Source organism: Calliphora vicina, chromosome 4 (assembly GCF_958450345.1).
Source record: "Calliphora vicina chromosome 4, idCalVici1.1, whole genome shotgun sequence".
Classification (NCBI taxonomy): domain Eukaryota; kingdom Metazoa; phylum Arthropoda; class Insecta; order Diptera; family Calliphoridae; genus Calliphora; species Calliphora vicina.
The window spans coordinates 22,220,117-22,241,225 of record NC_088783.1 but is presented as its reverse complement, the minus strand read 5'-3'; the positions used below and the strand labels follow the sequence as shown (position 1 = coordinate 22,241,225).

At 29.0% G+C, this 21,109-nt stretch overlaps 1 protein-coding gene and 1 non-coding gene across 2 annotated transcripts; one reads left to right on the top strand and one right to left on the bottom strand.

Moving 5' to 3' along the window:
* Positions 1–6,157: 6,157 nt before the first annotated feature.
* Positions 6,158–20,492, bottom strand: mab-21. The gene is made up of 2 exons (XM_065507220.1): positions 19,662–20,492; positions 6,158–6,739 (listed from the first exon to the last, which is right to left on the bottom strand). Exons 1-2 carry the CDS (start codon positions 20,407–20,409, stop codon positions 6,390–6,392), a joined length of 1,098 nt encoding a protein of 365 aa, XP_065363292.1. The 5' UTR covers positions 20,410–20,492; the 3' UTR covers positions 6,158–6,389.
* TRNAW-CCA (transfer RNA tryptophan (anticodon CCA)) lies at positions 7,032–7,103 on the top strand. The gene has a single exon. It is a non-coding gene; the product is annotated as a tRNA-Trp (tRNA).
* Positions 20,493–21,109: the final 617 nt, after the last annotated feature.

Below are 21,109 nucleotides of genomic sequence, written 5' to 3'. Positions count from 1 at the left end.
ATTGAATACCCTAATAGATACCTAATGATAGACCTATCCAATGGCATATATAACGCCATAGTAACTCAACCGACAATGTTGCACAAATTATTTCTAAGTACTCTGAAATAATACTGTAAAGTATGGCGAAAAAGTAAGACATTCAAGACATAGTCTCTAAGACATAGTCTCCATTCAAGGTTGCCCACAGAAAGTTACCTGAAACTTCATAATTGTCTTATAATAATTAAAATTTATGAAATTGGACATAAACTAGTTTTATATGAACCTAAATATTTGTACCTACTTTTGTAAGGATCGGTACATAATTGACCCTACCCCCATATAACCCCTATATCAGAAAAATATTTTATTGTCACATATTGATAATGGGTATTATTTTTCGATTTTTCTCTTGTTCGAATAAAACGAATAATTCGAATAAGAGCTTTTAACTTGTTCGAATAATTCGATCACACCTTTAAAATTAATCGAATTATTCGAATAATTAAAATTTGTTTAAAAATGTAAATAATGAAGTTTTGATGTTGGTTTTTTAATATTTTATTGTTAAAACAAAAATTAATTTTAAAGTTAACAATTCAAGTATTAATAATGTTAAAAAACATTCGAAAACAAAGTCCATCATTAAATTTTCAACAGAAATATTCTGATCAGATTAACTCCCGAACTATCTACAAAACAATTGACTAGCAAACCCTTTAGTTTCCGTTTTGGAGCTATGCTTTAAAAACTTTGAGCTAGTTGGACATGATCCTGAATTCAAATACAATATAAACGTATTAAGAACCTTTTTATGTCGATCATTAATTCGGGTTTTAAATTGAGTAACTAATTCTTTAGTAAATTAATTATTCACTATTTCTAAACTATTTATAACAAATTGTATTATACATCAAGCTCTATCAACGTTGCCGAATCTTTGCTTAATAAAGTGGTCTTGGGGAATTACACAGTAAAGGGAATCCGTCCGAATTTTGATATCATTGTCAGTGAACGTGGCTAATTTGAAGTCAGGCAGTGCATAATTGACACATTTACAAATACGCAAAAAGTTTATTACCATGTTAACAAATATGTTCAACCATGTTCAAAATCATGTATAAGACGAACTCCATACTTTTCTTGCAACAAAACGTTAGTTTGCAATATTTGTGTTTATCATTCGATTTATTAAATATTTTGTAACACTTACGTACGCGGTTAATAACATCACTTATATACATATATTTTAAGATCATGGCCTTCATCTACTTCAATGTAATCATTATAAATGTCATCCTCAATATCACTTTCGACAACCCTTTCAAAATCACATTATCCAGCACATTCAACTCCACTTTAATCTAAGTTAATATTTTGATTATTAATTGCGATTCTTCTAATATTTCGCCAGCTAAATAACAAATATTTTATTCCTTTTTATTTATTTTTATTGGTACAAGTCCTAAGTTAAAAATTTTGGAAGATTTGTTTTTAGAATTGTAACTTTATGTAGTAATATTTATAGAAGGAGCTATCGGAAAACTCATCTACAGTGCTCGAAAGTCCTTTTGTCTTTAGTTATTTGCCGAATTTCAGAAACAATAAAATTTTTGTGAGTCATTGTTACTTACTTATTTAAATTTGAAATTATGAAAAATGTTAAGCAATTTAATAAATTTAAATATATGTATATGAACATTTATTCGTTTTATTCGATTATTCTACATAAAATTGTTCGAATTATTCGTTATTCGAAAATGGCCATTTTTAAATTGTTCGAATAATTATTCGTAAGAAATAATTCGATTAATCGAGCAATCATTAGTCGAATGAATACCCTAGTGGGAATTGAGCTTTTTGCTTTGTGTTTGTCCGGGTAAATCAATAATTACCAACAATGTATTTTTTCAATATTTCACAACTTTGATGGAAAATAAAAAAAACTATCAATTTTCACTTATTTAGATTATTCCCTTACCTAATGCAAAAATGTTCAACTGCCCGTCCTTGTCTCCATTTTAGCTAGAGGTAAAATTTTTAAAAAAGACATGGTTCCAAAAATGTGTTGCATGCATTTTTGGGCAATTACATGCATTTTTGGGCAATTACATAAAACCGTGGAAACCCATTAGATAAACCTTATTTTACAGATTGTGAGCAATATTTTACAATATATTTAAAAACATATTAAACAAAAACATTTTTTTTAATTTTTTTTCTGAACAATTTTACAAAAAATTCAAAAAAAAAAAGTTTTTAAATATTTTCTTAAATTATTTTAAATCATAAAAGCCCTTAAAAAACATAAAAAATCAAAAATTTAAAAAAAAATATTTTATTTTACTTTTCTAAATTTGAATATTCCACAAATTTAAACTTTGCTAACCCTAAAAGGCACTAAAAAGCGTGGAACCCTATTCCAACACTCATTTCATAGGCTGATCAATTATCTGTCATATGCCTTTTAAATTTTTTGATTATCTCATTTAGTTTAAAAGTTATGATTTTTGCAACGACAAAACTCAAATGGTTCCACTGTGCGACGCTACGTATTGTTAATAAAATTATAATTTTTTTCGGTTTAAATTTTATTACAATAAACCTAAATATTGAATTTCTGGAATATTTTTATTTTAATAATTTTTATGTATTTCTACTACGGCGCCATACGTAACTCAAAAGTGACCCATTTACAAAACCTGAAGATTTTCTTAAAATCATTTGAAGTTAAAATTTATTACAACTGAAGACACATAAATTTCATAAAATAATTGTATTAAAAACAATACACAACAATTGAGTCATTTTCCCCATAAATAAACATACATATAAGTAAAAAAAAATAAATTTAAATTAATAATAAATAATAATGGCCTAAAAATACATTATTAAGGCAGCTAAGAATTAAAAATTAATTTTCAACAAATGTTTCAATTGTTGTTAAAATTGTTTAAACTACTTTATGACCATTGTTAAGTGTCTTTCAAATGGCTTGTTATTGACTCATTTAAATGCCAAACATGACAGACAACTGAATACGAAAATGAAATTATTGTGTTGGAAGACCCAACCAACTCCACAAACAACTGTGAATAAAATTATGCACAATGGCTGTAAATACATACAAAAGCGAGTACATATGCATGTAGGAGTTACAAGTGAAATGAGACAGTAGCAGTTAAGGGTTAAGGTGATGATTTTTTCACTGTTTACTGTTGTGTATAACATATCCTTTGGGTTTAAATAAAAAATTAATGCTATATGCAGAGTTAGGTTTTCTAAATATGAGTTTGGAAAAAATATATTTCATTACGCGGCTGAGCTATAGAGTGATTTTGTACTTTATTGCTGAATGTAGGGCCTACTCCACCTTAAATTATAAATTAAAATCAATCACGTACTGTGTATAAACAGAAATACTGAAAAAAACACGCATTATTTTTAATTTCTTTTTCTATATTGTATTTGTTTGTCACAATACCATTAATAATAAATTGTGTAGAGTAGTGTTTTGTTGTTTAATATTTCTTTTATTATTTATTTAACGTTAATTAATTTAGTTTTTAATAAAAAATTAAATTCAAAATTAATTTCAATTACTTTTCAGTATTTATTTGCTTAACATTTGTTGTTTTTTCTTTGTTTTATAATGTACATTTAAATAATAAATACAACTAATTAAGTAAATATATGTATATTATTAGGAATATTATTATTAAATTAAATAGATGTTTATATGTTTAAGCATTTATTTCTTTATAATTAATATATTAAATAATAATTTTGATTTGAATTTTTTTTAGTTTTTTTCCAAAAAAAAAATAGTCGTATACTTGTTTATAATTTTTATATTTTCTTTTAGCAAAAAAATAATTTCTCTTTGTTTTAAAAGCACCTTAAACTTAGTTATATTTTTTTAGATTTAAGTAATTCTAATATTTTATTTTACAAAATTAATAGTTTATCAAAATTTTCTAAATATAATTTTTGGATTTTTGTGTTTAAAATTTACATGTTTTTTTTTTTAATTATTTTAAATGTATGAAAAAGGAATCATGATTTTGGCATAAAACTTAAACAAAAATGCTGGCTAAAATAATTCTTTTAAACTCACTGGTTGTCTTGTCTTTAATATTATTGTTTTTTTAGTGTGTTCGTGTGGCAATTTGGCAGAAAATTTTGCTTGAAATTCTAAACTGTTTTACTGAAATAAATGTTAGAGCTTGAAAAATCATTGGGAGCTACTCAAGGAGCAATTTCAAAACGTTTGCGAGTAGCTGGATTAATCCAAAAGTAGGAAAATTGGGTACCATACGAATGAAGTCGAGAGACCTTGAAAGACGATTTTGCTTGTCGTAAATGATGCTTGAACGCTATAAAACAAAATAATTTTTGCACATTACTTGCGTAAGCGTAATAGATCGTATGTTAAGCCCGGCCAACCAGCCGAATCGACACCAAAGCAAAATATCCATAGCGCTAAGGTAATTTTAGGTATTTGGTGGAACCTAAAGGATCCTATCTATTATGCGGCCAGACATGAAACTGTAATATTCCATCATTACAACGCTCAGCCAGATGTTACAATACCTGTTAAAATGTATTTAAAATGAATAAGTTCGAATGTTTTGCTTCACCCTCTGTATAATCCAGACCGTGCCCCGTCTGACTTCTATTTGTTTCGATCGATGCAGAAGACTTTCTCTGGGAAACGCTTCACTTCAAAACAGAATATCCGAAATTGGCTGGATTCGTTTTTGGCCTCAAAACATGAGCAGTTATTTTATAACGGAATCCATTGATATGTTGCCAGTAAGATATGAAAAGGTCATAGCTAATGGCCATTACTTTGAATAAACCATCTCGACTTTTGCGATCGATTATTATTTGTATAGTATTTTCTATAGAAAACTTTTTTATGGCAAAGAAAAATGTGTGTATAACAGTTCTATACATAAACAAATTGTGTATACCAGTTTTTTCTATAGAAAAATTTGAGTATAACAGTTTTTTCTATAAAAAAATGTCTGTATAACAGTTTCTTTTACAAAAAATTAATTTTACTGAACAATTTCAGTATAACAGTTTTTACTATAGCAAATTTTGTGTAAAAAAATTTTGTGGAAAAAATAGTTTTTCCATACAAAAATTTCTGTATAACAGGTTTTCTATAGAACAAAATTGCGTATAACATTTTATTCTATATAAAAATGTGTGTACAACAGCTTTTTCTGTTTTTTGTTATTAAAAAAAATCTTGATTACAATTTATTCTATAGAAAAATATTTATATAATGGTTTTTTCTATAGTAAATTTAGTGTATGAAAATTTTTTCTATACAAAATTTCAGTATAACAGTTTTTTCTATAGAATATATTGTTTATAATATTTTTTTCTATAAAAAATTTCAATATAAAAGTTTTCTCTACAGAAAAATTTCAGTATAACAGTTTTTGCTATAGACAGTTTAGTGTATAACAATTTTTTTTTCATATAAAAATTTCAGTATTACAGCTTTCCTATAGAACAAAATTCAGTATAATATTTTATTCTATAGAATCATTTGTGTATAACAGTTTTTTTTTAGAAAAATTTCAGTAAAAAAAGGTTTTTATTAATCGAATTCTGTATAACAATTTTGTCTATAGAAATATTTCAGTATAACAGTTTTTTATAGAAACATTTCCGTATAACAATTTTGTGTAAAACAGTTTAATCTATAAAACTATTGTGTATAAATACACATTTTTTCTATACAAAAATTTCAGTATAACAGTTTTAACTATAGAAATATTTCACTGTAATAGTTTCATCTAATAGTTTTTTCTATAGAAAAATTTCAGTATAACAGGTTTTTATAGACAATTTTCTGTATAACAGTTTATCTATAGAAACATTTGTGTAAAACTGTTTTATCAATAAAAAGTATTGTATATAAAAATTTGTTATACAAAAAATTTCAGTATAACATTTTTTTGTATTGAAATATTTCAGTGTAATAGTTTTATCTAAAGACAAATTTCAGTATAACAGTTTTTTCTAAAAATAATGTTTTCTATAGAAAATGTAGTGTATACTTTTTGCTTCTATAGAAAAATTATTTTAAATCTCTCAGAAAATCACAAATTTTCTATTCAACAACCAAACACCCTTCGCTCGAACACACTCAATAATTTACCTACAAACTAAAACTAAAAGTTACAAACTAAAAAAATCTAATAAATTAAATAAGCAAAAATTTGTTGTTTAACTATTATACAATTAAGTTTTTTCTTTTCTTTTGTTAACAATATCTTTGAGTTTGTTGTTTGTTTAGAGTGCCCCAAAAGGGGCTTTTGAGTACTCTAATTATGTATGAATCTAGTAAATACAATTTGTGCACAACTGTTTTTCTTCTATTGAGCTTACAATTCCTCTAGACATCGTGCATTTGTTAACATTATGCGTGTTAGGCGCCAAACTTGTTTGGCGGCATTTTCTAAAGCACCCGGCGATTTGCCTTTAAATAAATCCATATTGGGCAAAAAATAATGTGGACAACGGCGGCACTGTAAGCATGAGATTAATTGCAAAAATATGCCATTGATACGGTCGGCAATACAATTCTCCTCCCACTCCATTTCCCGGGGATGTTTTTCGCATTCGTACAGCAGCAATGTTTTCAAATGGTACGAAGTCACTGGATTGCCGGGCAGGTCTAAATGACGATCACGCAGGGTTTTTAAAATACTTAAACATCTACGGCGGCTGGCACCTGAAATGAGCAGAGAAAATAATAAAAATAAATAAATTGGTTTATTAACAAAAGTATAGCAACAAAAAACAAACAAAAACAATGTGTTTATTAATAAAAAACAAAACAAAAACAAACAATAAAAATCAAAATTGTTTTGTTTGTGTTTACTACTCTTTTGTTATTACAGTTAGTCAAAAGAGTGAGAGAGATATTTTTGGGTTATTTTAAGAATAATTCTTTTGTCTCTTTCATTTTCTGTGTTTCTTTTAGCAGTTGTTTTTATTAACATTTTGTTGTGGATTAAAAATAAGACTCCGTGGCGCAACGGTAGCGCGTCTGACTCCAGATCAGAAGGTTGCGTGTTCAAATCACGTCGGGGTCAATTTTGAAATTTATTTTTTTTATATATTTTTCTTGGTAATTATTTTTTTGTTGTTTTTAATTGGATTTATTTATGTATTTATTAATTTGTTTTGGTTATTTCTGTCATTACCGCTTTAATAATTAATAATCAACAACCACTTGTTTGATGTTTTTTTTTATTTTAATCGAAATTTGCTTGTACTAGTTGAAGTCGTTTAAAAGTCAAGAGTTGGTGTTGTTTTATATTTTTAAAATAAATCATAATCCGTTTAATAAAAATAGATTTTGTAAACTACCGCGTGGAATTTTAACACACAGTTTGGCCAATCGTAAAATAATACAAATGGAGCGATTGAAAATTATTACTAGAAAATTATTGCCTGGTTAAGAATTCATTGTCCATATTTTTGGGCGGATGAAAACACTTAGATGGAAAATTGTTTAAAACTATCAAGGGCTTATAATCAATAAGGGCTATCTGTAGTATAGATAGACCTACAGATAAATCTTTTTGAATATAAGCCCTCAAATGCGACAAAGTTGACTTTCTATTTCCTAAATTGAAAATTTTGGATTATTCAATTCTTTATTTCGCCTACATTATCTTTAGTTTTTATATTGAATACTAATTCTACACCACTGTGTCATGGTTTCTTGGGATTGTCCCATATAGTTAATACGTTTAGTCACACGATTTGTGTTCTAATCTCTTCAATATGAATTAAAAAGTTCAAATTTTATTTTTGTTATTTTCACTTTTAAAAATAAAAACAAACATTTATTTCACCAACTAATTTCAAATAACGCACAAAACTTTCAAGTATGTGCTTAATTAATTATCACGAAATTTTGTTAAAATCTTTTATTTTCTTGGTCGCTAAATAAACCAAAATTTCATTTCAGCTAATCTAATCATTTCTCACTTAATATAAATTAAATAAAAACAAGAGGGAAATAATTAAATGATTTAAAAATAATTTTTAAACATGAAACTACAAAACAAAAAATGAATTATAATGATCACAAATTAATGACAAAAATAAATACAGGTAAATGAAATTAAATGCGATAAAACACAATAAATTATAAATTTACTAGTTGTTATAACCAGCAGAACTTAAATACAAAACTTTGATAATTTCTTTAACTGTTTTGGACATTAGTTCCATAAATTATTTTTTTTTTAAATTTTTATTTGTTTTGACAATAAAAGTTTTGTACAGTTTTTTGTTTATTAAAGGGAAATATTTTATTTTAATCGTCATCATTGCCAGCATGTGACAAATGCAGGGGAATTTTTTTTGTTTAAAAGGAAAAAGGAAATACATAATAAAATTCTATCAAAACATTTTCATAGGTAGAAAATTTTATCGGAGCAAAATTTACTGTTGACAAATAGATTCCGAAGCAATGGATAATAGTCTAGTTATTATTTGATGAGTATTTATTAGGGTATTCAATTAATCGCGTTTCTGATTTAATCAGTTAACCGAGCAAATAATTAATCGGGGTTTAGATTTATTCGGTTAGTAATCGGTTAATTTAAAATTATTCGATTAACCGAATAATATCTATTTTAATTTTAAATTGAAAATACAACCACGAATTTTGTGTACAAAAACATAAAAAAACAAACAAAACATAACAATTCAACCAAAAAATAATAGCAAATATGGTACCTATTTGAGATCCTTTTTGTATACACATTTGAGTTTTTTTACGATTTTAGTGAGATCTTCTGAAATAATCTTTTATAAAAAGAATATAATTTATTTTTTTTCTTTAGATTTAATAAAACTTGACTTGGAAAAAACTCTCTCGCTGATTGTAGATGTTGGAGAAATCGAAAGCAATATGAAGAATATTCAATATCTCAGTTCCTTTTTGGATTGTTTTAGATATTAAATACTTTAGTAGTTAAGTCGTTTAGTTTCGTTAAGTTCTGTACATGTAAATGCAAACAAAGTTTTAAATACATGCAAATTAAATATGTCGGTTGTTATTCCCACTAAACATTTTTTTTGGATGTTCGAAAAAATATATAATTTTAATTTGAAATTTGTAATTGAATTGGAAAAATAAATACAAAAAATATGTTAAAGTGCAAAAAAAACGGAATTTCGGTTAATCGGTTAATCGAAACAAATTAATCGGTTTATTTGTTATTTGAAAATCAGCAATTTTTAATTATTTGAACAGTTAACAGTCCAAAATTAATCGGTTAACCGATTAACGATTGAATACCCTAGTATTTATTGATTGATTGGTAATTATTTTTAAATAAAATTCTAGTTTATCATTAAATAAAAAAATGTAGCATCGAGTTTTTCAGATTTCTTCACAAATTTTAATAAATAAATTTATTGGGATACATCTGTCATTTAACTGTTACCCGTCCATATGCAAATTTTGTTATATTTTCCTTCAAAATGCATACTTATGTGTATTATCTAAATTTTTAATAAAAATGCTATTTTTGTGGTCAATGGGCAATAATTATCTCGGCAAAAAGTATTTTTTTATAGAATTTGTCATAGAAATAACATCACATGTTGTTGACATAGATAAACTGCCAGTAAGTCTCTTCATTTATCTATCAGCAATGGAAAATAATTTTTTTAAACTATCAAAAAAACTTTTTTCATTTTATTTTGGATTTATAAGAGATTGAGATATCGAAAGATTTTGTAACTTCCACATACACATTTACCGCTCTTCACAGTAATTTATTGCGAAATGACGATCAATATTTTAATAATTGTAAAAGGTAATTATGGAGACTCTAAAGATTATGACATTAAACAAGTAATAATCCAAAGATATTGTAATTAATATATTCAGAAAAACAATTATAATTCTAAAACTTTAACTATTTAATTGTTAGTAGTTAGTATAATTTGAAGAACAAAAGTGAAAATTGTTATATTTTGATTTTTTCGAAGCATATCGAAGCAAAAATCCGAACTCTACTGATGATATATAGGAATTTATTTTCGTAAATGATTGAAGTTGACCTTATATGGGAGCTATGACTAATTATGGACTGATCACCATGAAATTTCTGTCTATATGTAACATATTTCTGTTGAATTTTCGGAAGTGGCATGAATTCCGTATACATAAAACTTATTTGGAGCGAAATATGTGTAGATTCCTGTATAAATTTAAGATACATTGATTTTTTCATTCGGTTTGTAACACATCTGGGTCCTTTAAAATTCTAAGACGATCGAGCTATGTCCGTCCGTCTGACTGTTGAAAGCACGATCGGGCGCAAATTAAAGGAGCTAGTTGGCTGAAATTTTCCACAAATTGAACATTTTCTTTATAGGTCCATGATTTCACCCAATACAAAAGTCCCCCTGGAATACTTTTTGAGCAGTCATAAATACACATAAGCTATTTAACTGGTAGAAGAAGGAGACTTTTTAAGTACTCCATAACCCATTGAAGTTGGAGTCCCCCAAGGCAGTATCCTGGGCCCCTTTTTTTATTTGATATATTCGTCTGATATTCCAACTAACAATCGCGCTCATACATCAACATTTGCTGATGATACTGCTTTTCTAAGCATTCATGAAAAGCCTCAAGAAGCGTCTCGTTACTTACAAAATCACATATTTGAATTAGAACAAGTAAGAAAGTATGGTCGGTCAAGCCTGACTCAGAAAGTAATTCTAAGTCGATCAGTATACTTTAAGGTTGGTGTTAGACTAATATTTTTGGGCGTTACAAACATCTGCACAAACGCATTATACCCTTCCAACTATGGTGGTGTAGGGTATACAAATGGTTAGAACAATGGAAAATTAAAGTCAACTAGGAAAAATGTACACATATAACATTTACATTGCGTAGAGAATCATACCCCCTATTCATATCAATAATTCAACAATCGGAAGTGAAATACCTCGGAATACATCTCGATCGTCGCCTTACATGGAAAAGTCATATAGATGCAAAGTTGACTCAAATGAAATTGAAATAAATTCAACTCTACGCTAAGTTTATATTGTAAACTTCTACTTTAAACATGATCATATAAAACCGATATGGTATTATGGCATACAGCTATGGGACACGGCCTAAGCGTCAAATGTAGAAAAGATCCAAAGAAGCCAAAACAAGTTTTTAAGAATGATCACAGTTGCCCCCTGGTATATGAAAAATGCGAATATACACAAATATCAAAATGTGCCCCTTGTAAAAACTGAGATCACGAAAAATGTAGAAAAATATTTTAAAAAACTTGAAATTCATTCAAATCCACTGGTACGCAATATATTAGATAACTGATAACTCGATTAAGAAGGAAGGACACAGCAGACCTAATTCAAAGACTAGAAGGAAGAATGCCAATTTAATCAAAACAACCATGAATAAAGAATTTTTCGTCCGGCACTGGCTGGACTAGTCTCCATACAATGTTATATTCGGGTACTTTGAGGTACTAAATGCGAAATTAACCCTAAGTTCTCTTTTCTTTTATTTCTGACATTCTGGTTGAATTTTCTGTTTAGGTGTATTCAGGGACTTATAGTAAAATTTCACGGATAATATTTTTACGGAACATTTTAACCCCTTAAATCCCTGTTTTAATGGTGTTTGTTGCTCTTTTTTAAAAGAAAGACAAAAAGAACCATACCTTGAGGATTTAGATGGTTAACATATTCTACAAAAATGTTCTCCGTAACATTTTACATAAATTTGCTGAACACATTTTATAGCTAAAATGAAGGATTACATGGTTTCTTTTGACGATTAACAACCCCCCTTAAATGAAATTCAGATGTAAACTTTCAAAACGCCGATACAAGTGTCTTTTTATTTTGTCTCCTCTATCAAAATTTATTTGTCGGACCTTGTAATTTTGGAAAAAAATTGATTTTGTTGTATCGTGTAATTAAACAAAGTAATTTGCAAAAAGTATGCAATTTTTGGAAAATATGGTAAAATTGTTGATAATAATGATAAATGTCCAATTGCAGTCTTTGCTAAACACTGCAGTTTTTCTTGATTGTTTTTTACATATACTGTTTGCCAAAATTTATAAAAATTTAAAGCTGTGACGCAACATGAAAACAATTTTAGTACAAAGTGTACAATCAAAATGTAATCAGCTGTTTTCTTGATTGAAAATTGAAACACCAACTTGAATGAGAAATTGAATTGAAATCGTTTCAATTCTTAAAAGTGTGAGTGTATTAAAACTTGAAAGACAAAACTTGATCGTGTAACCCCCATGTAAATCAGTAATTATTGAGCATTGATTTATATAGGTTAAAAGCGTATTTGTTGCTGGATTATTGACTGATCACAAGCATTCATCAAATAAAACCAGATGGCATTATTACATAAGTTCACGAAAAAATGGAAATAGAAGACTTTGCTTCTATACAAATCAATAATAAAAATGAATAATCCTTACTAAATTATATATATTGATAATTTATTGGTCGTGTTGATTTTGTCAAATATTTAAACAGTGTAAATATATAGTTCAACAAAATTTAGCATTGAGATTAGTAATACAAAATAAGAATTTTAAATTTAGTTTTTTGAAAAATCTTAAATTTTAAGTACATATACTATAAATGCAAGTAAATGTAATATGTTCCCATTGTGCATATATTTACACAAAATTTTATATATTTCAATATTAATTACATTCTTTACAAAAAAAACTTTTTGAAATTTTTACTTGAATTTAAGACTCCAAAACAAGTTTTTTTTTTATTTTTTAACAAAACAAATGTACTTTTCAAACAAAAACCTTTTTCTTCTTCGATTTTCTGAAAATTTTAAAACAAAAGAAATCTGTGCTGTCGTTTGACGACAACAAAATAAACATTTAATAAAAAACAAATAAATTTTGAAATAAAATCAATAGCAAGAACAACAACAACAAAAACATCAATAAAAAACTAAATAAAACAAGAAACAAAATTGTCGTCGTTGTCGTTTAGATTAAATTTCAATGTTTCACACAGATTTATGATCAGTTTTCATGTTAAAAAACCTGGAATTTCTTTTGTATACAAAGTAGGTATTTTAGGGTTTTAGTTTGCTTGGCTTTTCGAACGTAACGCTTATCGTAAGATTATAATCTTTTTATTTTATTTGAAAAAAAAAACAAAAGTGTATTTGTGTATTTGTTTATTTATGAATTCGAGAATGATTTTTGGGGAGAATCGACAGCTAAAATTATATGTGGACTAGGAAAAATGGGTGTTATTTGGGAAGGAAATAAATATAATGTTTTTAATCTTAATCATTTTTGCACCGAATTATTACTTGCGATGAAAATGGATCAATTACAATAAAACGAAGAGTAAGAGATCATATGTGAAGCTCGGCAAAACCAGCCGAATCGACACCAAAGCCAAATATCTATGGCGCTATGCTAATGATCTGTATTTAGTGGGAGCAAGAGATTAAGGGCTACTGAAATCTGACCAGACCATCACAGGAAACCTGTAATGAACGCAACTGATTCGTTTGAAGCGAACATTGGACGAAAAATGCCAGATATTAAACCGTAATATTCCATCATAAAAAGCTAGGTCACATGTTGCAATAGCTGTTAAAAAGTATTTAGAATGAAGTGATTGGGAAGTTTTGCCTCAGCCTCAGATTTGTTTTAATCGATGCAGAACGCTCTCTCTGGTTTTGGTTCATATGGATTCTGAGCAGTTCTTTTGGCTCAGAATCCATATGTTGTCATAAAGATGGGAAAAAGTTCATAGCTAAAAGATCTATAAATATTTTCTTCTAGCTTAAAACACCTTCCAGTGAGACACCCTTTTTGATTGAATAAATTTAAAAAATGTATGAGTTTAAATTGACTTTAAATAGTAATCTATGTAACATTTAATTATTTGTTGGAAGTCTAATAAAGTGGTTTAGACTTTGTTCAAGTGAAAAAAAAGAAAACAATCAACCGACATTTTAATAATAATAATTAAATGGTAAAGAAAATTAAACAAATTAATATTACACCATGAGTTGGCCAAATCATGTTTGTCACTCATAGTTATTATTGCATTAAGTTTTAGTAATTAATAAATACGAATATTTTAAATGAAATATCTAAGTTGAGTTGTTATAATAGGATTGTGAATAAAAATTGCTTATCGTTTGTTTTATTTGAATTTTAATTTACAAGTCATTATATCAATCGGCATTTAAAGCTCTCAAATAAATCAATTATAGTTTAAGTGTGTCACTGATTACTGACCATAAATATTGGTTGGTATACACTGACTGACGTCTGTTTCTTGTTTCCAGCTCCAAAATGCCTCTAAGTGGGTTTTTTCTCTCTCTTAATTCTATATATTTTATTTAATTTTCGTAACATTTTTTTAATGTTCTATACCCCCGCTGACATGACATTTTCAGGTGTATTATATGAGTATTCATGTGGTCGGCCAGCCGGCCGGTTAGTGTTTTTACTTTTATTAAGTTGGTAAATTTTATTGTGTATCTTTCTACTGTCGTTTTTCAGTTTATGATTTCATATTTTAGACGCCAGTAATTTAGTCAGTGTCACCTTTTTGTTGTTGTTTACCACGATCGTTAATGCTTTTTTTGTTGTGTTTTTAGACACATTTATTTATAATCGAGTAGTTAGCAGCACGTTTGTGGGGGATTTATAGCTAAAGTCTATTTTGACATCTTAATTTGTGATCGTATTGTTTTGTTATAAAATTAAATTGTAAATATTGGTTTTATTTCATGCTATTGTGGTGTTAAATTTAGGAATGATGTGTTTAGATTTGATAAAAGCAGCTTCAAAGATTTTCCAACTTAATTTAATAATAAAAAATGTTTTTGGCTGCTAAAACACTAAATCAATTAGATAACATTTTTTGCTATAAATCGAGACGATTTTGTATGATTTAAAATTGAATGTAAGTCACAATATCATCATTTGAAATAAGTTTCTTAGAAAAACACTTCATAAGTGCTTGTGTTTCAAGGTAAACTCGGAAAATATAGTTAAAAATGCATCCACTTAAAATATGGATTTAATTGCATATGATTTCAAATGTCTCAAAGTCACTGTTGCAAGAAAATCTTGTAAAGAATTTGTACATGAAAAACTTGAACATAACCCAGCAGTTCTAGGAGACTGTCCCGACCTATTGATTTTATCTATCATTTAGGGTGACAACTAGTTACATAACTAGCTAGGTGACTAGTTATTTTAACACGGGTTGGATTCAAATACTGGTTACATTGCGTCAGTTACCTTACTAGCTAGTAGCTACCTAACTAGTTACTCGATCAGCTACATAACTAGATTTGTTTACATGTACGGGTGCTAATTATGGTACCTACGCGGGAAAAATTTACCGGGAATTCCCGGGAATATTTTTTTGTTAATTTTCGGGAATTTTTAGGGAATTTTTTCATAAGTTTTCTTCTAAAAGTTAAAATTTTCAGATTCATTTCGATGGCAAAATTTGTTGCTAATTGAATTATTCTATTATATCCATAGATTTTTTCGGTTCTAGCAACAGATAGTCAGTTGGCAAAGAAGTATTACGGTTGAAATAAGCGAATTTTTTTTCGCTCAACTCAAACCACATCAGTAAAATTTGGTTTTTAAGAATGAATCTAATTTAAAGTTTATGTTCTTAAAGGAATTATTAAGATGCCTAACATTACAACTTTTAGGGATATTCAATGAATATTATTCATATTTAGAGAAAGTAATAACAATAATAGTGGTTCAAATTTGTTTACAATCAATTCATAAGTTTTTTAATTAAACAAAGAATTTATTGATTTTATACTACGACTCTGACAATACCGATAAAATGCCAATATTAAATTAGAAACCCTTATAAAGGCTGGACCAACACTGTATACTTCTTTCAAAACCCTGGTACAATTCAATTTATTCGAAACAAATTTTCTGGTTTTTGGTTTAATTTAGTATTAAAAAATTCCGGGGATTGAAACGATTTTTTAATTTCCTCCCGGGAAAGAAAAAAGTCCGGGAAATTAGGAACCCTAGTGCTAATTGACTTCAAATAGTCAGTTAAAAAGACAATATAACTACTTTCTAAAGTGTAGTATAAAATAAACACTTGAAGTGACTACACTTTAGATTACTTAGATACACTTAAGTGACAATTGTCTTCAGACTGCACCACAAAGAACACAGAGTTCTAAAATATATAAATTGGAGTAGATCAGACATTAGTGATAATTACTGTCAGTAAGGGACACAGTGACTACTTGCGTAACTGCTGGGAAGTTTTCGGTATTTAACTATTTATTCTTGAACGATTCTTAAACGATAGATACTTATGAAACCAATCTGTTAATAAATGACTTTAAATAACACTCAAATTTTATTTTACTGATATCATTAAGCGTTTAAAATGGTAAATTTTCAACTGATCTTCATATAATTTGGTCAAGTGATATCATAATACGTCATGTTCAAGTTTACATCGATAATTTTTTTTTTCACATTAAAATCAGAGCTTGTTCACTTATCGACTAATTTCTCAGAATTCTGTGCAAAGGTTTCGATTAAAGTCTTATGGTGCGTAAAAGTATGTTTTGGAATGTTACAGAATTTAGTAAAGAAACTATTTTGTGTATTATCTTAACATCAACATTTATATAAGCGAAATTTTATTACGATACTAACATGAATAAGTAATTCATGTGCATTAAAGTGAGTTTCTGAAAAAGAGACTGTATATTGTGTCTTAATAGTGGACCGATCTTCATGGAAATTCTGCTTTATTGATGTAGAACCTTATTATGACACTAAAAATCTTTATTATGAACTGTATGGGTGAATTCCAAAATGTATGTATGCAATGCAGTCACATCTTTATCAAGACAACGCAATGAAACGCGTAGTTAAAATTTAAAAAAAAAACTTATCATACTGCCTGTTTTTACTTTTTCTTACATTTTGCGATATGAAACATTATCAAAGTTTACACGGTTGTGTTAAGAATCGCTCGAATTTTTAAGGTTGCATTGTATACATACATTTTGGAATTCACCCTATTGTATTAGGGTCAATTGTGAACCAATTTTCTCCAAATTCTGTCATATAATTTTAGAATTGACTTGTCCTGAATTTAATCACGGTAGCAGCATATTTTTACATACGAGGGTGAGTCAATAAGTCCGCGACTTTTTGAATTTCCCTGCTCTTAACTGAAAGGCAACACTGCTTTAGTACAAGCACAGAAAATGCTGAACGTTCAGGACTCCCTGTTGGGGTCTCTATACTCGAACCAATTGAAAAAAAATCACGATATGGTGTTGGCCGATCGAAGATTAAAAGTAGAGAGATTGTAGAAGCCATAGGAATCTCACATGGCTCAGAGGTTTCAACTTTGAATGATCATGAGAAAGCATTCTGCAAGATGGCTGCTGCGTTTGCTCACAATCGGGGTACAAACATGTGCAGTTTCCCTGGCAAAAATCCATGAATTAGGCTAAGAATTGTTACCTCTTCCTCATTATGCTCCGGATATAGACTTGAGTTCCGGCTTTTGTGATGACCTCGACAAATCTTATTTTTTGGAAGGGATACAAATGCTGGAGTAACGTTTGACAAAGTGTGTAGAGTTCAAAGGAGACTATGTTGAAAAATAAAATAATTTTTGATCCAAAAATCGGTGGTATATTAAAAAATGCACGGACTTTTTAACACCTCGTATTTAAGACCGGTCAAGATCTATTCCAGAAAGATATTTTAATGAGGGCTATGTGGGTTTTTGGATGTTAGAAACATCAGAACAAACTTAAATTACCATAACCACACCATGAGTGTATGTTGTAAAAAGGTCACTAAAGAAATAGCAAATCCATATCAAAAAGTCTTTAATAATGTTTATCATTTTGAAAAGACGTCATTTTCAGTCAAAGTGTTTCGCATAATTAACAACTTCTTTCTTTGGCTGGTTGATTTCTCTAAAAGAAAAATGCTTGAAGGATCATGAAGCTTCATCTGCTTCACTGGGTTATGTTCAGAAGCTCTTGATGATTGGATATAAGATAGTATATAAGACTTCAGTGTGATGACCAGCGGACTAATCAAATTATTTATCCCACCGAAAATGGAATACACAAGAAAGTGATGAGAACCGATCGATTTGGCAAGATGAATTTTGATCGATTTCAGGAATAATTTTTCAATAAACGGATCATATATGACAAATAGCAAATAAATGAAAAGAATTTACGCAAGAAATGTGATGCAAATTAATAAAAAGTAATAAAATTTAAGTTATCCACTACGTGGAATTGTTTTCAACTTTGTGAAATCATAATCACATATGGTAAATATTTAGATATTAATTGAAAAACGAACTTGAGTGCATAATAGGCAATTGGTAGCTTTAATAGATCACATATTTTCTAATTCTAAAGGATTATTTTTATCTCCAAAAATCTTCGTTTTGATAACTTCGTTTAAATTATTTTTATTGGCATTTCAATTTATAATTGCAGCAATTGAAAATCGATTAAGAAATCAAAAATAACGTAACACCAAAATTAGTTTGTTTGCGGAAAATGAAAGACTATAACGCAATCTTTCGCATTCAGAATAATTTCATTACCAATAAATTCCGTTATCAAACAGGATTGCGTACCAGAAGTATTCTATGCTAAATTGGACAAGGGGAAACCCATATATTCAAGATCGATTTATTGGTTAACAAATCTATCCAGATATCGCCCAAAAGAATATTTTGCACATAATTCCAAACTTAACGATTTGCCGACGGAACTTTATAGATCAAGTTAAGAATTTGGGAAAAATATTTTGGATTGTGTGATTTACATAGTTTTAGACAGAATTTATTTAATCGAATTTAGCGCTTAATGCTTGTTTCTATTGTCGAGCGTGCTGTGTAATCAACTGATTACAGGGAAAATCAGGAAATTCTGAGACTTTATTCATTAGATAGATGTTGACCGAAATTGTCAACTATGATTTTTAGAGAACTTGTGTAAAACTCGATAGTTTCGGAAAATGAAGGTGCATGTATCTGGCATTGTACTAATAGGAAATATCCAAATAGTATTAATGTAAACTTTACAACGCAAATTTTTAAGTTTACTTTCCGGAAATAAAACATTTTAAAATCAATGTTTCATTTCCTATATTCAGAAGTAAAGGTGAAATACTGTTGCAGAGTTGATCGGCAAATCTGATCTGGGTTACAGTATACAGTCTCTTTAGGGAGCAACCCCTCTTTGTTCAATCTTACCCATTAAACTAAAGTTTCATGTTTCCTAAAGATAGATTTGGGGAACTCGATATATTTGCATGCTATTTTCTGGATATATTTGGGAGACGAAGAAAATAAATCCATTTATTTCCTCTCGTATGTTTTAACTACATAAGTTAGCTACACAATCGCGGTCACTAAAAATTCCTAGATGTAAAGTAAATACGAATCTAGCAAACTTATTAGATTCTTCAAGAATAACATAGGTAATCTTATAAAACATCTTTATAAAAGCCTCGTCACAACTGCCGACGGTATTTTTCCCTTTCGAAATCAAATTCTCCTAAACCTCAACTTACCTTGTAATAAACGATTTTCGGCATCTGTAAAGCTCAGCACCCAGGCATCACCCTCCATGGCGGAGTTTTTACCCTGCAACGCAATACATTCCTTCGACAACATATCGAAACCTTCAGTCTTAACCTCTGCAACAATGTTGGGATGTGGCCATGGTATGCCCGGTATGGGCCAGTGTGAGGCAGAACGTGGCCAAAGACCGGCACACTTGAAGGCGGGCGTTATTTGTACAATAATCCTTTCGCGTATGCGCAACTTGACCTCGGTCGTGTCGGCAATCATTTTCACAATATCTCGATAAGCACATTTATCACAAGCTTGGGCAACTAACGTCTGGAAACGTGAACGTATCTTACGGGCTGACAAGTAGCCGGAAGCTGTTATAAATTCTACCCATAGAGACATGGAACGTTTACGGCCATCACTGAGCTTCAGCACCGCACAGCCAGGCAGTGTGCCATCATCGACAAAATTCAAGACACCCATTTGATTTAGATATATGATGATTTCGAATTCTGTGGGTGATATGACCTCCAAACCCTCAAAGCGACCATTGTAATCGTTGAGGGAGGATATGAAACGGGGTTCTTGGACCTCGACTTCTTTGAGGACGTCTTGTACAATGCGACAAACCTCCAGGATTTGTTTGTGTATCTGGGCTTTGCGTGTTTGCACACGATCTGCACAGTATTTGTTCATTTGATAGACCATTTTGGATTGTGCCGCTATCATATCCGACGGCACTAACATTTTGTATGATGATAGATGAACTTTGTGTAGAAATAGCTTTTATAAAGCTTTGATTTTAAGTTAATTAGTAAATTGACAATTATTAAAAATTTATCTTTAAGAAATTTTTATTTTTTAAGATAATATTTTAGGAACTTTTTATTTATTTCTTATTTTTTAATTTAACTTTTGTATTAATTTTCTTATTAAACTTTGGTTGTTTTTTCTTTCTTTATTAAGACTTTTAACTTAATTTTCACTTTTTTGGATTGAATTTTTCTTTATATATATTTTTTTTGTTTTGTGTAACAGAAATTTTCGTAAATTTTTTCGTTTTGTTTAAGAAAAATACCACAAACTTCTTTTTCAAGCTTTCTTAACAAACACGCGACGTCATACACAATTACTCTCCACCACGTTCACGCGTCGTCAAGTTCTAAATGTTGACTGAGTTTCGTTTGGTTAACTCACCGCAAGAAGACGACTGCGACAACGCCAACAACGACGACGGCAACGACTTCTCATTTGCTTTGTTTTGTTCTGTTTTCTTTTCTTCTTTGTAGTGGTTCCAACCAAACCACTCACTCCACTCTAAACAACTCTGTGTAATTTCTTATTAGCTTCACTGTTATAACAACAAAACTGTTTCTATTCTTCTCACTCTTTTGTTTGCTGTGGTAGCCATATTGTTTTTATGTACCGGGTAGGGCTGTGCAGTAGA